We start from the raw sequence: 18,229 nt of genomic DNA, 5'->3' as shown, positions 1-18,229 counted from the left end.
CTGTTCTCAGCCTCTCAAGCACTGAGATTGCAGGTATTAGCCACCACACCCAGTGTTAATAGGCCCAGTCTCAATCGAACTCGTCTTTGCACCCTGGGGATAATTTTTACCTTTTAAAACAGGACCTCACAGTGTAGTTCAAGCTGGTCTCAGATTCCTGGTGATCCTTGTGCCTTAGCCATCTAAGTGCTGGGATTATAAACATGTGCAACCAATTCCAATATTTTATTTTTTAGAAAGTTTTTTTTTGTGTGTGTGTGTGTGTGTGTGTGTGTGTGTGTGTGTGTGTGTGGTTTTAGGGCCAAAGGTCTTTACACTGAGCTGGATCCTCAGTCCTCTTTTTAAAATTTTGAGATAGGATCATGGTCAGTTACCAAGTTTGGGATTGAACTCTGTATCCTCCCACCTCAGCTTCCCACTCACACGTAAGTGACAGATTATTAGAGCATCTATAGAAGACCCAGAGTATCTGAGTTGACCATTTCCCTAAACAGAAGAAAATGACCAATATTCAGGTGACTTTTCTCATTTTCTTCTCTCCTTTGTTATTTAATGGATTTGCAAATGCCTATAAAAGTCATTTCAGGAATTATCTAGAGGGGGATATACTTTGTGCCTAACATGGCACAGTAGGGTCAGGATTACAGGCATGTAGCACCATGCCTGACTTTTAAAATATTTTTAAAATTTGTATTTATAGTCTATTATTTCTCTCTGTCTGTCTCTCTGTCCTCTGTTGTCTCTGTTTCTGTCTCTCAGTCTCTCTTTTTTTTTTTTTTCAGTGCTAGGAATTGAACTTGGAATCCAGCACTTGCCAGGCAGGCACTTATTCCATTGAGCTATCTCCCCGGCCTTTGTCTGTCTATCTGTGTCTCTCTCTTTCTCTTTATCTTTTGGTATCCAGTTTTTCAAATTGAGTCTGTATGAGTATCTGCAAACTTTAAAGTTATGAAGGCGACATACTTTAAAGAAAAAAAATACATATAGTTCCTTACTGTCTTTCTGACTTCATTTCTAAGATTGATCTAAGAACTACCTGCGACTGAGACGAGGTGCTGGGCTGATTCTCCATTGCCATCTGTGTTTTCACATTTGTACTACTTCCAGCTTCAAAGGAGAAACCAGACCTTCCTTGCATTCCAGTTTATGGTTTGGTTGGCTTGAATTAGGAGATTTTCTGGGGACCCAAGTAGAGAAATGGTGGAAGTCATATGTTTAAGTGTATAGCAAGAGGAATATACCCTTGAAGCTTGTTTTACTCCTCACTCTGCAGGTCCTGCCATTCCGGTAAGGGATAAAAAGTGAGTGAAAAAAGACTTCCTGGACTTGTATATCATTTCTGGAGACACGCTTCATCAGTGACTAAGATTATTAGGGCATCTACAGAAGAAGCACAACAGAGTATTCCACTTGGCTATTTCCCTAAACAGAAGAAAATGACCAACGTTCAGGTGACTTTGTCTCATTTTATTCTCTCTTTTTTTTGGCGGAACTGGGTATTGAACTCAGGCCCTTGCGCTTGCCAGGGAAGCACTTATTCCACTGAGCCATTTCCCTGGCCCCTCTCTTTTATTTTGTAATGGATTTTCAAATGCGTATAAAAATCACTCCAGGAATTACGTAGAGAAAATACATTTTTTGTCTAACATAGCAAAGTAGAAACAGGAATATGGTGTTCGTATAATTTCCACTAAATGCCTGATTTTGGAACATCACGTGTAAAAGAAGAATCCAGTGGGTAGCAGTAGTTTTCAGCTTGTGCCTGGTATCAGCTTGTGCCTGGTATCTTTGAAGCCAGCACATCAAGAGGATCATGCTAAGTTGTATATGGTCCGCAATGACTGAGGAGCAGGCAAACAGGTTCCTGAGGAGATGGCAATACATATTTCATAGTACTTAGGAAATTCACCCTAAGTACTCGACCTTATGTCTGACTAAGCTTATCTAGGAACAAAACCTAAATGACCTAGGAAAATGGAGGGATTGTAGGACTCTCAGCTATCTTGAGAGGTAGCTGAACTGGGATTTAGGTACATACAGATTTATCATTAGGGAGTTTAAAGACATACTGTCTGATGAGGGCTTGAGTTACTGGATTCCTTAGTGTTTGTAGCTTCAGCTCAGAACATTCAGAGACCTTAGTTTTCGCATTCACTTCTTGTCTCGCTGATATATTTTAAAGGGAAAAAACTTTAACAACAAAGTACCTTAGAGTAAAAGTCAATTGTCTCTTGAGTTGAGTGCAGTGGTATGCATGCTTCTGTAACCTAATTGCATGGGAGACTAAGGTAGGAGAAACACTTGAGCCCAGGAGTTCAAGACAAGCTTGGCCTCCAGTGAAACATTATCTCAATTTTTTTTCTCTTTATATTCTAAATTTCTGTTTTCTAGTTTTCTCATCCTAGTTTACAGTTGTTTAGTATTTAACAATTTCTGAATTTGTGTGTACATTTACCTATGTATATTTACCAACATATGTTCATCTGTGTACACAAACACATGCAGTGGTACCTGGGCCATGTTTATGTTTGTGTAGCAAAGATGACCAAGGTCATATTTGTCCTTCAATGTAGACAAAACAAAATGTTTCCATATGCCACATGAACCAAACTTCTCAGATAAAAGCATATGTAAACTGAGATGCAACTGTATTTTTTTTCTTTTTTTGTACCAATGAAATCATACTCCAAAGAACATAACCTATTAGCTTGAGATGGTGTCATATAAAGACACCATCTCAGGTGTAGTGAGATGGAATAATGGCTGTAGTGAATGGAATACTCACTATTAAAATTGTTTGTCTATAGTTATACTAAAGAAATAAGTTAAAGTACATATGTAAATCATTGAGATGAGTACCTGTCACATAGTAAGTGACATGAAGTGATATGTGGACTTATCTATACTTTAAACCCTTTCCAGTACTTACTGGTATTTCTAACCATCTGAGTGGTTGGGATTCTTTTGCTTATTTTGCATTTTTTTTTTTTAATTTGATGTAAACGTGAAATACTTGTTTTTCTTTTTTTTTCTTTTTTTTTTTTTTTTTTTTTGTATGTGTGTGTAAAATAACCTGTCCTTATTTTTACATTAAAAAAACCTTTTCTTATGATGGATATGTTATTTGTATCCACCATATTCTTTTATTTCTTGCAAATATTTTTTTTAATATGTCAACTTTTAGCTTTGTTTGCAGTATCTGTTTGAGGATAGGTATTATTTTTCCTTTCACAACATTTGTCACTTTTTCTTTCTTTTTTTTGGGCAGAACACAGGGATTGAACTCAGGCCCTTGCACTTGCCAGGCAAGCACTTATTCTACTGAGCCATCTCCCAGGCCCCATAAGGATTTTTTTTTTCCTCCGAATGCCTTCAGGGCGGGTTTGGCTGGCTTGAGTTGTGGGGATCGAACCACAGCAACCTGAGCCTGACTGCTTTGTTGAAGCAGCCACTTAAAGAACTGAGCTACGGGGCAGGCCCCCCACTTGTCACTTTTCTTCCATTATATAACTTTTGGCCATGAATTTTCTAAATGGATTTCCAAATGGTTTCATATAAAATAATCAGACTGTGATTATATCAGTAAAGTTAAGATTTTGTAGCCTCAGTCCAGGCATGGTGTTGCACAACTATTGTCCAAGCTACTTTGTGGGTCGGAAACAGGAGGCCTGTTTGAGCCCAGGAGTTTGAGGTCATCCCAGGAATGATTACAAGACTATTTCATTACACTTGATCTTAACCAAAAGACTGAGAAGTGATAAGACTTTTTCATTAAAAAAAAAAAAAAAAAAAAAAAAAAAAAAAATTGAAGTGTTTAGCAGGTCTATTCTTTCCTCTACATACTAATCTCTACGATAACTTGGGGGTGGATAATCTCATCAGTTTTCCCCCAAGGTTTTCCCTGCCCCAATTTCTCACACTTCCATGTAAGTACAAACCATGTTGAGAAAGAAAAGTGGCAGATAGTCACCCATCAAGTCTCAGTTGTTCTCTAGTGGCATTCAGGGCTAGGCAGCTTTGCTGTATGATCAGAACACTGAAGATACTGTTCTATACTTTTTCGCTATTATTTTATTTTTTTTCCATAATTTTATTGAGAAACAAATAACAATGAGACAGTTTCAAACCAAATTGGTAGGACAGTTTCAATAATTAACACATTGCATACATTCTTCCTCGTGGTTAATTGCTGTACAAGATGCGGACTTGATATCCTATTTACAAACACCATTAGAACAAATCCCTCTATTCATTAAGAGAATGTAACTATATATCTATCCTAACCACTTTGAATACACAGATACAAAATGGACATTCATCATTTTTTGTTAAGTTCCATCATTTAAATGTTATAGGTGTACAAACTCAGCAAAATATTCAAAAAGAGTTCAGCAGTCCATAATAGTATTGGGGCTTCCGCTTGACTGGCAATGTCAGAAATTGTTGACCTGAGTCCCCTACAGCTAAACATAACACCATGGCTTTACGTCTTATACTTTGTTTTTATACTTTTCTGCTGGATGGTTAAGACCAAGGTAAAGCAGGACCTATGCAACAAGAGTTGTAGCTTTTGGTCTGATAAGGTCACTGAAATCCCCTCAGGATTTATCCTGAGAGCCTGTACCTCAGATTGTAGAACCTTTGTCAGTGTCAGCCATGTGCATGAGTCATGGCCATTGCTTGGCCAATGTGCTCTCTGTGAAAGCTTGAGAGAATGTTTTCTCTCCATGTGACTCTCCTCAGGCACACTCTACATTATCGATCACTTTCCTCTTTGGCCCCATAATCTCCTTGATCAGAAAATTTGGGACACTACTGAGTTACATGACATTACAGTACAAGTTCTCATATGCCCTGAGTCTTAAGTGACCTTGGAAGACTAGGGCCAAAATGTAGACTTTCCTTGCGGCCCTCCTTTTACTATAATTTTGGTCTGCAAACTTAGGTTGTTAACCATACAGAAGAGAGGCTTATTGTTATTACCATACAACTTAGGCTGTTAAGCTTAACCTCACTATCTGTCTGCATATCAAACATCTTAGGCATAACATGGAACAGGTATTTTTCATCAAGTATTGGTATGTTGAACTTTAAGTCCCTATAGAATATGATGAAAAAACATTGAAAAATTAGAATATATTTTTAAAAATAGACATAAAGAATTATTTACTTCTTATATTTCCACATAAGTCCAAAAATCTAACCGTATACAACCTTGAAGCAGGACAGTCCCACAATAATTGGCTTATATTTTATTTGAAGAAGTCATTTGTCAATATATTTTATCTTTCTTATATTTATTTTTTATTTTTAAATTTTTATGGTTTTTTGAGTCAGGGTCTCATGATGTAGTTTAGGCTGCGCTCAACTCACTATGTGTAGCCCGGGCTGGCTTTGATCATGCAGCAGTCCTCCTGCCTTACCCTTCCAAGTAGTGGGATTATAGGCAAGTGCCATCCACACTTGGCTTTTTTTTTTCTTTTGAGGTTAATGTCTTTCTAGTTTTCACATTTGCATCAGGTATTCTACAGTGTCCATTTGATGTATGTGAATGGACATTTCCTGTTTGGCTTTACTGGTTTAGTGATTCTGAGTTATAGGGTATTTTAACAGTTCTGAAAATTTCTCACTCCTTAGATCTGTGTACGTGCAGTCTGTATTGTTAATGTAAGCAGTACAACTTCCTTTATATTTCTTATCAATAAAAGAAAATCTCATTAAGCAGGATTCTATTATTATAGGAGCCATTGACACTGGAGGATGTGACTGTGACATTCACGCAAGATGAGTGGCAGCTCTTGTGTCCAGCACAGAAGAATCTATACAGAAATGTGATGTTGGAGAACTACAGCAATCTGGTGTCATTGGGTAAGGATAGTTGCCCTGTGCCACCCAGGGTGCCTTTGTGGCTTTTCCTTTAACAACTGTCTAATGTGTCAGAGTCTGTTGTGATTTCAAGTGGTAGACTCTTGGCTACTAACAAAGTGCATTGTGTTCTTTCTCCTGATAGATGTAAAAACTGTCCAATTCTTTATTTTTACTTTATTTTCCCTCAGTTCCTTAAATGTGTCTGCTTCCATGTTGACATATCCCAGCTCAGTCAATATATCCATGTCAACCAGGCATAGTAGTGTATGCCTGTAATCCCAGTACTCAGGAAGCCGAGGCGGGAGAATCATTGTTAGCTCAGCACCAACCTGGACTACAAAGTGAGCTCAAGGCCAGTCTGAACTGCATAGTGAGACCCTGTCTTAAAGACCAGAAAAAGAAAAAAAGACCAGGTCATCTCTCACCTCTCCGCACATAGTGTATCAAGGCAGCAAGCCAGATGTACTCTTCAGGTTGGAAAAGGAGATCCTTGGACAATAGATGAAATGTAGTCCTATCTGGCCACGTAAGTGAACGAGAACCAGCAATATACACACCCACAGAATCCTAATTTAGTCAGAGGCCTGTGCTCTTCCTATCTTAGAATATTTCTTTTAGATCTTTAGAGGGGAATGAAACCATGTAGAGTTCTTTGGATTTATCACTAACTTCTGACTTGTGCTTTCCCAACTCACTGGGTAACACTAATTCCTCTTCCTAAAGGCCAGCCAGCTTACTGTGCTTTCACAGTAAGCCTGATCTTATTACACATTTATCTGGTTCTGGTCTGGTTTTTCATTCCTTTTTGATTCTTCAATGGTTTTATTTTCCTTGCTCACTTTCTAATCCTTAAATTTTGTTTTCTCTTGCTTAAGCTTTGTCTGCTCTCTAGATGAGACTTCCAAATTGACAGCTCCCTAATAATATTGAAATGTACGCTTCAGTTCTACATCCTATTTTATTTTATTTTAATGTATTTGGTACAGGGTCTCACTATGCAGCTCAGACTCATAGGGATCCTCCTGTTTTCATTCTCCCCAGAGCTGGGGCTATAGGGGTGCACCACCATGCCTGGTCTCAGTTCTACATATCTTAATGTTCTATATGACAACCAGCTATGACTTTCCAATTGCAGAGTAAAGAATAAGAATCTTAGTCCCTCCACAAAATACCCCTTCCACCATCCTGTTTTAAAGATGAGCGTCTCCTTAACTATCATGTATCTTTTGTTCTTTTCATGTTCATGTTGGGTTTTTCCTATTTTCTAACTACAAAGTCCTCTTCTTAAAGATCTTTGCTATTTCTGTTAACTGTTTAGCTTAAAAGGACTTTTTCATATACTATATCGCTTCCTATCTACACTTGGTCATACCCTATGACTGCCTTAGTTTATTTCTTCTGTACATGTGAAAGTTTGACTTTTTCTTCTGTTCATCTTACATTTTGAGAATTATTCATTTCCCTAAGTCATTTGTTTTTCTCTTTTATATTTTTGTTTATTTATTTAGTATTTTTGTATTTTTAAAATAGCTTTCTTGAGATAATTTACATTTCATATAACTTGTCAATTTAACACTTACAACTTAATTTTTTTTTTTTTTTTTTTTTTTTTTTTGCGGAACTGGGAGATTGAACTCAGGCCCTTGTGCTTGCCAGGGAAGCACTTACTCTATTGAACCATCTCCCCAGCCTCCATTTCCACAAATTTAGAAGATTTTCAATACATTTAAAACCCATTTCTGGCACTCAACATAGTGACACATTCCTGTAGTACCAACAGTGAGGAGGCTAAGGTATGAGTTTGAAGCTACTCTGGGCTATATATTTCAAGGTTATCCTGGACTATGTAGCAAGACCCTGTTTGAAAAACATCAAAATTAAAAAAAACAAAAACATTTCATCCCAAGCCCTCAGCCCTAGGTACCACTAATCTACTTTCTATGTATAGATTTTCCTGTTTTGGTGTTTCATAAAAATGGAATCACAAAATAATGTCCTTTGGATCTTTTTATAAAATTAGCATGTTTTATATTTCCATGTTTTAACATGTATCAATACTTTATCCTTTTCTCAAGTAATATTCCACTGTATGGAAATGCCCCCCCCCCCCCATTTTTGTATTTTGTACAGGGTCTCACTATATAGATTAGACTCGTAGTGATTCTTCTGTTTTCAACCTTCCAAGCACTGGGGTTACAGGTGCATGCGAGCACCACCACGCTCAATCTCAGTCACTATCTCAGTGTGCCCCAAGGGTGGGGCTGGCACAGCATGCCAGGGATCGAGCCCCGGTCCTCGCATCTACCTAAGCAGGTGCTTTAATCTGCTGAGCTATCTGGCCAGCCCTATTGTGCCCCATTTTTGTATCCATTTATCTACTGATGGACATTTGTGTTGTCTCAACTTTTATGAATCATACTACTGTGAATATTTATGTATAACCTTTTCATGAACATACATTTTCATTTTTTGTACGTATTTGCCTATGATCAGAAGTCTTGGGTCATGTGAAATCCAGAAGGGATCTATACTCAGTAGTTCTAGTTGTCTTCTGTTGGACATGTAGATAATTTGAACCTTTGGTGTCCTGAGCTTTCACTATGCTTCACATACTGCCATATAGCTGATCTTTATAGTTTTTAAGTCTGTATCCAAAGTCAGGCCTGTACTTTCTAGTTTGTTTGAAGGACAGAACTATATGATGTAGTCTAAAGCTCCTATCCTAGATTTCATGGTCCATCAGAAACAGGTAGTGGCCATGCCTCTCTTGGGTGAGGTTAAATCTTCATAACAACAGAAGGGTAACTATAAAAATGAAAAATAAGGAAAGGAGTCACTTTATAAATACAGAGGAAGTAGGTCTTATCATGGTATAATCAGGAAGAATGAGAGGATGACATATACAAGGTATACATAGATTTTGAATTAGGAAGATGATGGATAAATTAGGAATGGTGGTATGAAATGTGCAAGACCATGGGGTTGACTATTAATAGATAGTCCTGAAATTGGCCAAATGATGGCCAGTGTTATGGAATGCCATAGCTGTAGTAGTGGAAACCTTTATTGCCAAGATGACTTTAAATTTTAGATTGTACATGTAACTGAGGTATGATGAGAGAAGTTTGGTTAATTTTGTATTTTTATGTCCCTAAGTAGTCTTATCTTTCATGTGAATGGCTGCCATGTGAACTTTTATTCAGAAAGTATCAGTTGTTATCCTTGGTAGAGCTTAACCAATACTAAAATGAACAGTATACAGTGTTACAGACATTGAAATGGGAAAAGTTTAGTTTGAGTTTGCTACTGTATGTAGAGAATGGAATTGAAGATAACAATTTCTTATTCCATGCAATACATTAGCTTCTGAAGAAATCTGCATAATATACTAGCTACTTGCAACATTCTCCAACAATTACTGTTTCTGTTTCATAATATATGGGAACACAACACAGCAAAACCAAAGGTTAAAATGTTGGATCTTCGATTAATTGTACTGACATTGTGTGAAAGTTAATTTGTAGTGATTTACATACCTAAAGGAAAATATATAAATCAGATTACCACACAGTTCATTTTAATTCATATTCTACAGATCTCACATTCTTATGTGGTAAGTAACAAATATATTCTGTACATTTTGTTTTGCATATTTTTCTGATATCTGTAGTAAGAGCTTCAGTCCTCTAAATGGGATTGAAGAATCTCCAAACTCAAATACAGGAATGTTTAAAATTCTAATTTTATACACTCATTATTTGTCCTTTTTCCATGTCCTCCCAACATATCACCCAGCCCTCTTTTTTTTTTTTTTTTTTTTTTTTTTTTTTTTTTTTTCCCTTTGTGGTTCTGGGAATCAAACCTAGGGACACATGTATGCAAAGCTTATTATCCTATAAGTGAACTACACTCCTAGCCCAGTTTCTCTTTATTCTTGGATATGTATATTCTTTTCACACAGATATCTTCATTTATATTTTCAGATAGATTCTTGATGTTAGTTAAAATCCTATTTAGAAAACAGCTGAAGGCCTACAGATTGTTAACTGGCAAACTTTATTTAATACACTGCTTTTAACTTTTGGTATGTTCATGTTATTGTGTTTTTAACAATAAGTGAAAAATAAGAACAAATTGTATAGGAAGTTGTTTTTATACTGTTATAGTGTTATCACTAATAAGTGATGTTAGTATTACATATTTAAAATCTCAAAGTTCATATTTCATGGTGCTTACTTTATAGGTTCTGGAGTTAGTATTATTCCCCATGTCATCATGAGTCTTCTATCTCCTCTGTGGCTCAAACCATATAGTTAATGAAATAATCTTTGGTTCTTCCCTTTCATTAACTATTTTCCCTTTTGAAACCATCATTTAACTTGGTGTTTTCTTTTTACCAATATATATATATATACAATATGAAAACTTCTTCCTCCATCTCCATTGCTTCTTCAACTTACATTCACCATCTCCAACTTTCTTCTTTTTTATTTCTCATTTATTTTTTCCCATAACTAGAATTTTATAACAGTAAAAAAGGCATATTTTATATATCCTAAACATCAGTAGAATGTTTTTTCTAAGGAAGCCATTTAATCAATATTTGTGGAGTGCATAAATTTAATCTTTATCATTCTGGATTAGTTGTTTCATCTTTTTGTTAAACATTTATTTTTTTTTTAACATTTATTTATTGTGTGTGGGGGGTGGCCAGCTCAGCCCACCAGGGGGCGCAGCTGGCTGGCATGTGGTGCTGGGGGATCGAACTGCGGTCCCTGTGCTTTGCTTAGCTTAGTTTGTTCCAAGTAGGTGCTTTAGACCACTGAGCCATCTCTCCAGCCCTGTTTCATCTTTTTGATCTGATGTCTCCTTAAGCTTGGTGGAATAGTGTTGATACTAACCTGGTTACTTACTAACAACAACAACGACTTGCTTGTATTCTATTGTGTTTACACATTTTGCAAAATCCTATTTAGAAAACAGCTGAAGGCCTACAGATTGTTAACTGGCAAACTTTATTTAATACACTGCTTTTAACTTTTGGTATGTTCATGTTATTGTGTTTTTAACAATAAGTGAGAAATAAGAACAAATTGTATAGGGAGTTGTTTTTATACTGTTATCACTAATAAGACTTTTAAAATTTTTCCTTGAAGTGCTGTCTTAGTTACTCTTCTCTTGTTACTGAGACAAATACCTGACTCTCAAAATGAAGGAAAGAAAGGTTTATTTAATGTACAATTTTTGGAGGTTTCACAGTTTAAAGTAGCCTCAATTACATAGCAAGACCTCGGAGCCTTATTTGCTCAGGTGAGAGGGTCAGTGCCTCTGTCTTCTCTAAGCATCTCCTCCCTGCCCAACGTGGCCTCAATTACAGACACCACCGGTCTAGAAAAGAGGCAGGGGTGCTGCCCTGTCCAGGATCACCTTCTGCACACCTCCAAGGAAGGCCGCTGGTGGGCGGGGGGACGAGGACACAACACGGATGGGAGACATGCTGCCAGCTTAACGGTTCATGCCTCTCTGGCCCTGCCTGTCAAGCCCCACCCTGGTCCTCTGACCACACCCTGCAAGCCACTTGCTGCTCCTCGAGTCAGGTCTGCCCCATGACTTACATGAGGCTTCGGGGGGACAACTAGACACAAACCATAACATACTGTTATCCTAGTGTTATTACTAATAAGCTTTTTAAAATTTTTCCTTGAAATACTGTAGATTGAACCCCAAAACCTTTTTGCATGCTAGGCAAGAATGCTACTACTGAGCTATATTCCTGGCCTAACTACCATTTTTTTTTTTTTAAAACACAAAAGAACCTTTTACAAGTTTAGTCCACATAAGCTATAATTCATTGTTCTTTTTTTTTTTTTTTGTAGAAAATGGCCAAGTTGTTAATCATGTACAGTGTCACATGAAAAATCAAAGAATGCTAAAAGATATGGAACAATACCATAAACACAATCCATTTATAGATACTGTTCTTCAAAGCAAAAATCATTTTGAGTTATATACAAAATATTTCAAGTCAAATTTAAGTTTTGTCAACCAGAACAGAAACTATGAAATGAAGAGTGCTACTGAGTTTAAGGAAAATGTGGAGACATTAATGAATGGCAAGTGTGAACAGTTACATTCTGCAGTAAAATTTTCTGTAAGCAGAAAACCCATTAGTAAGTCCCAAGTCATTAAGCACCAGAAATTTCATGAAATAGAGAAAAAGCATATATGCAGTGAATGTGGGAAAGCCTTTATCAGGAAGTCTCAACTTACTGATCATGAAAGAGTTCATACAGGAGAGAAACCTTTTGGGTGCAATATGTGTGCAAAAGCATTCTCCAGGAAGTCCAGGCTCAATGAACATCAGAGAATTCATAAGAAAGAGCATTCGTTTACATGCAGTGAATGTGGAAAAGTCTTTACCATGGAGAGCCGTTTGATAGAACATCAACGAATTCACACTGGAGAGAAACCCTATGTATGCAGTGAGTGTGGAAAAGGGTTCCCAGGCAAGCGTAATCTCATTATACATCAGAGAAATCATTCTGGAGAGAAATCCTATGTATGTAGTGAGTGTGGAAAAGGCTTCATTGGAAAAAGCATGCTTATCATACATCAGCGAACTCATACAGGAGAGAAGCCCTACATATGCAGTGAATGTGGGAAGTGCTTCACCACAAAGTACTATGCCATCATACATCAACGAAATCATTCAGGGGAGAAACCACACATATGCAATGAATGTGGGAGGGGCTTTACCATAAAACGTCGTCTGATTGAGCATCAGCGAATTCATACAGGAGAGAAACCATATGTATGTATTGAATGTGGAAAAGGATTTCTTAGGAACAGTAATCTTATCGTACATCAGAGAAATCATGTATTAGAGAAATCACATATATGCAATGAATGTGGGAAAGGCTTCACTGTGAAGACTGCGCTCATTATACATCAGCGATCTCATACAGGAGAGAAACCCTTTATTTGCAGTGAATGCGGGAGAGGCTTCTCTTTGAAGAGTCGACTGATTGTACATCAACGAACACATACTGGAGAGAAACCTTACAAATGTAGTGAATGTGGGAAAGGTTTCATTCTGAACAGTGCATTAATGATACATCAGCGAATTCATACTGGAGAGAAACCCTATGTATGCAATACATGTGGAAAAGGTTTTGCCTTTACAAGCAATCTTGCTGTACATCGGCGAACTCATACTGGAGAGAAACGTTTTGTGTGCAGTGAATGTGGAAAAGGCTTCACCATGAGACGTTATCTCATTGCACATCAGCAAATTCATATAAAAGAGAAATCACATACATGTGAATGTGGAAAAGGCTTTGTCACAGAAAGTGAGCTCATTTTGCATAAGCAGATTCATACTGGAGAGAAACCATATGCATGCAGTGAGTGCGGTAAAGGCTTCAATGTGAAAAGCAGCCTACTTGTTCATCAGAGAACTCACTCGGGAGAAAAACCCTTTATTTGCAGTGATTGTGGAAAAGCCTTCTCCTCGAAGAGAAATCTCATTGTACACCAGCAAACTCATAATGGAATCAAACCCTGACAATGCAATGGATAATGCTCATTCCTTCAGGAAGAAAATGTGTCTTGTATACCAGGTATTTCATGTAGGATAGATTTGATGCATATTGAGTGTGGAAAATTCTACTTCTACACTATGAAGTCTTAATTATTCACCAGAAAATTTAGATGGAAGAATTTAATGGAATCACTGGGAAAATCTTCAATTTGAGTTGTCTTCTTAAACCCTTTGATGCTCCCAATGTAAACAAACAACTCATACTAGAGAGGAGACTGGATTTAGCAGTTGGGGCTGACCTAATTTATAAAGTTGCATTAAAAATACTACACACGTGAGCAATATGTTATGTCAGGGCATGTAATCCTTTGCACAGAATCTGAATTCATTACATACAAGCAAACTCACGAGAGGTAAACTATAATAGTACTTGAACTCATGTATTAGTGTGCTCCTAGCATACTTAAGTACTATATAGTGTAGAGCAATATGTTAATGTATGAAATAAAACATCTATAGAGAATGTACTAGTGCCTTCAGTGATTAAGTCATACTGTATGTTATGTGGGAAAATCCTCTGATATATTCAAAGTAGAAACATTTTGAAGAAATATTTTTTTTATTTATGTATTTAGTACAGGGGCTCACTACAGAGATTTGTCTAATAGTGATCCTCCTGTTTTCAGCCTCCCAAGTGCTGGGATTACAGGCATGTGCCATCATGCTCAGTCTGAATTGCCATCTCAGTACATCCCAGGGGCGGGGCTGGCATGGCACCCCAGGGATTCAACCCCGGTCCCTTCATCTGCCTAAGCAAGTGCTTTAATCCACTGAGCCATCTGGCTGGCCCTTGAAGAAATATTTCTAAGTAATTACATGTATTAAAAAGTATATGTAGAAATACAGTACATATGAGTAGGATGACTAAGACAACCTGGTATGGGAAAAAAGGCACTGTCTCTTTGGTGCTCAAAGTAGATTACCAGTGAGCTGAAACAAAGTAGTAATATAATGATCACAAGAAAGCCTTTTCCCAGAAATGTAACCTTTGTGATGAGTTATTTCACACTGAAGAAAACTTTTAGGAGGGAGTGCATATGACAGGATTTCAGTGATGAATTCTGCCTCATTATTCATCATTAAGGCATGCACAAATAAGACTGCTAAGAAGACAATGTGTAGTAACTAGCCAAGTGTCAGGCATTTATAGAAGTAAAGCTTCATGAAAACAGTGTATTTTGAAAGGCTATCAGAAGGCTAATGTCACAGCTGATAATCATGTTGGAACAAAATTTTCTCAATTCCACCATTTTAAAATGGATTGTTCTCAGCTGGGTATGGTGGTGCACCCCATCACATAGTTTCTTCAGTCATACTATCTTAACTATAGTAAGGTACATAATCAAAAGCAATTAAAATCAGCACTTTTTTGTTGCTGAAGGTCAAACTTACAGCTTTAGGTATCGTATGTGCATCCTGTATTACTAAGCAATATCTCCAACTTATAGATCAGTTCTAATTATACTGTAGACTTCATTTTGGGCTTCACTAGTTTTTCAATGCATTGGAAAGTATGTTTTTATTATTTTTTGTGTGTATGTAGAGTTCTAAATTTTTGTAATTACAGATTTCTGTAAGTTCTACCAAAATCAGAGACTTTACAAACATTCTCCCTGTTATTACTCAAACCCTCTCCTAACTACATGGTAACTGTTGATCAGTATTGAACTGCTCTAATATTGTCAATGCTATTAAATTGGAATTGTATGATATGTAACCTTTGATAGAGGTACCTCTTCACTCAGCATTTGCCTTTTAAGATCCATTCATACTGCTGAATGTATAGTTTTTTCAAAGGTCCATTCAAACTGCTGAATGTATAGTTTTTTGTTGTTATTAAGTAGTTTTTTGTGGAACTGGGGATTGAACTCAGGCCCCTGCACTTGCCAGGCAAGTGCTTATTCTACTGAGCCATCTCTCCAGCCCCTCCACCCTTTTTTTTATGTATTTGGTACAGGGTCTTACTACACAGCTCAGATTCGTAGTGATCCTGTTTTCAGCCTCCCAAGCATTGGGATTACAGGCATGCACCCCCACTCCAGACTCGGTCGCATCTGGTTGCCAGCTTGGTGCTCCCCAGGAGTGGAGCTGGCACGGCATTCAGGACCGGGAATCAAACCCTGGTCCCCATGCTTGCCAAAGCAGGCACTTAGTCTGCTGAGCTATCTCACTGGCCCTTGAGTAGTATTTTCTAAGGGTGTGCCATATTAGTTTCTTTTTCCATCCACTATTGATAGACCTTTGGATTGTTGTGGCAAAATTCAATTTACCATTTAATGTCGAGTAATTTCATCCTTTAAAAGAAGTGTTTTTGAGCTTCTGACCTATGGCAGGCATTGTCATAGACCCTGGCATATTAATGAACAAACTAGCAAAGTTGTGTTCTTGATGGAGCTGAAGTAAACCTGAGTAAAATTCAAGACAATTCAGCTCTGGTTAGTGCTAGGAAGAACTATAAAGCCATAGATTGTAACTGAAGAGGTATTATAATCATTTGCAGGCCAAGTATTTCTGAGCAGATGTAATTTGAACTAAAATTCAAGTGTTGTGATAGGCATACAGCATATAGCAAAGTGTAGAACACCACACAATTGTTTCCAGGGGTTTTATCTGTGGCCCCTGACCCAGCATCCTCTGAGAAGCTTGTGTAAAAGAGCAAATTTATCAATCAGACTCCAGATCTCAGTAAACTAGAGCTTCTGAGGATGAAGCCAAGGATTCTGCACTTCTATAAATAATTTCTGAGGATAGTATAGCTTGCTGGTAGAACCCTTACCTAGCATGCATGAGCCCCTGGGTTCAATCCCCAGTGCTACAAAAACCAGATAAAAAGAGCTCTGATTTATATTTACATTAGAGCACCTCCACCCTAAATTGTGTTCTTCCTTCCATTACCACACCAGTAGTGTAAAGGGGTAGATTTGGGGCAAATATTTTCCATCAAAGAATAGGATGCTGTTCTTTACCAGACAGGCTGTTGGATCCCCTCTCTTTGTCCTATCACCCTGCACATCCCGCCATGGCAAGGTCTGCTTTTTGCTGGATCTGATCAATAATGTTCCTAGATGGATTATCCTGGGCTGTGTGTACCAGATGCTGAACTTTTCAGAGATGGGAAGTTTAGTGGAACAGAGCTAAAGTTTAATCATACTGAAAAAGACAATATTCAGAAATTAGCAAAGTTTTATTTTATAAATTAGCACATACCACAAAATTTAAGTTTTAAGTCACTATAGTTGTACCTAAAGTGAAATATTGACATAATATCCTCCCCAAGTTTTCAAATGCATGTAAGTATATTATTATAAAATGAATCTAGTCATTTATGTATATAGTATATGGTGAACTTTTTTATTTTTTGGCTGGCTCAGCCCACCCTGGGGGCAGGGCTGGTATGGCATGTGGTACCTGGCATTGAACCACAGTCCCTGCGCTTTGCTTAACCTTCCCTGAGCAGGTGCTTTAGAGCACTAAGCTATCTCACCGGCCCCATGATGAACTTATTTATTCTGTTGTGTGTTGCTAAAGCTGAAGATGTTCATTTGTGGGACTGGAGCATGGCTCTCGTCCTGAGAACAAAGAATGCCTGAGGTGAGCCACATGAACGGGTTGTTCCAGCCAAGAGAACACCAGATGACCTAGGCAAGCCAAGCCAACATTGCTAGGCAGAGGGTTGTTCGGCATGTGATACCAACATCTGTGTATAAACAGATACACTGCTCTGTTTTAGCAGTCCCTTTGACTCCCATCAGGAGAGAAGACTCCACCTGGCCTCAGTTTTTTGTTTCCTGACAATTATGTTTATTTAATATTTTAAAATCTTTTATTTATTTGGTACAGTCTTACTATGCAGCTTGGACTCATAGTGATCCTCCTGTCTCAGCCTCCCCAGCACTGGGATTACAGACGAGTGCCAACACAGCATGCCTGGGGATCCAGGGTCAGCAAAGCATATGGTGCGAGGAATCGAACCTGGGTCCTTGCACTTACCAGACCAGTGCTGAGGCCACTGAGCTATCTCCACAGCCAATTGTATTTATTTGTTAATCACCTACTATCTACCCCAAGAATCTTGAGAGGTGAACTGGGCATGACATCCTCTGAACCTACTTTTCTGAAATAGACACTTTTTTTTTTTACAGTAGGACAGTTCGTGATTATGATTCAGATTCAAGATAATAGAACTGCAAAAATCAGAATTTTTTGGTAAAACAACTCTTACTAGTATGTTCCTAATATGATCTAAACATTGTTTTATTTATTCACAAATTTCAGATACATGTTTATTATTCTAATAACAAGAACATAATACCTACAGTATTATAAGTTCATTTTTTCCTCAAATATCACATATACTGAAAATATAATAAATTAGAACAGGAATGAGACCCAGCCTTTCTCATTTCCCTCTGACATCCAAAAGGCATGACCAGGAGCTGTCACATCACATCCTGTGCTATCTCTTCTCTCCGTGTGGATAGTGGTCTTCCTGCCTACCATAGAGTCACAGTAGTCCCTTGCTATTTCACAGTTCAACTTTTGCAGACTTTCGTGGGTTTTCAAAAATTACTAGTCTAAATTATCACAAATAATTATATTTGCTATAGTAAGGTATATTTGCTATATTGTGGGATTTTGGAGTACCATATATGAATGTTGTTAAAATTTCATAGGTTCATGAATTTAGAAAATGGTTAAGAACAATAGAAGTGTTTTTAAAAGTGTGGGAAAGGCATAAGTGTGTGGGAAGAATTTATAAGG

At 37.6% G+C, this 18,229-nt stretch overlaps 2 protein-coding genes across 2 annotated transcripts in view; one reads left to right on the top strand and one right to left on the bottom strand.

Annotated features, from left to right (window-relative positions):
• LOC111813625 (zinc finger protein 432-like) overlaps positions 1 to 13,935 on the top strand; it is a 14,195-nt gene extending 260 nt beyond the window's left edge. Inside the window, exons 2-4 of the mRNA XM_023704865.1 lie at positions 1,274 to 1,451; positions 5,742 to 5,868; positions 11,745 to 13,935. Of these exons, the coding sequence (XP_023560633.1) occupies positions 1,437 to 1,451; positions 5,742 to 5,868; positions 11,745 to 13,432 (1,830 nt within the window). The 5' untranslated portion in view covers positions 1,274 to 1,436 and the 3' untranslated portion in view covers positions 13,433 to 13,935. The remainder of the gene's footprint in view (positions 1 to 1,273; positions 1,452 to 5,741; positions 5,869 to 11,744) is intronic.
• Positions 1 to 18,229, bottom strand: part of LOC101573165 — an 84,831-nt gene that overhangs the window by 36,039 nt on the left and 30,563 nt on the right.

The sequence above is a fragment of the Octodon degus genome, unplaced genomic scaffold (genome assembly GCF_000260255.1).
Source record: "Octodon degus isolate 3935 unplaced genomic scaffold, OctDeg1.0 scaffold00206, whole genome shotgun sequence".
Lineage (NCBI taxonomy): Eukaryota > Metazoa > Chordata > Mammalia > Rodentia > Octodontidae > Octodon > Octodon degus.
This window is presented reverse-complemented; position numbering and strand designations above follow the sequence as displayed.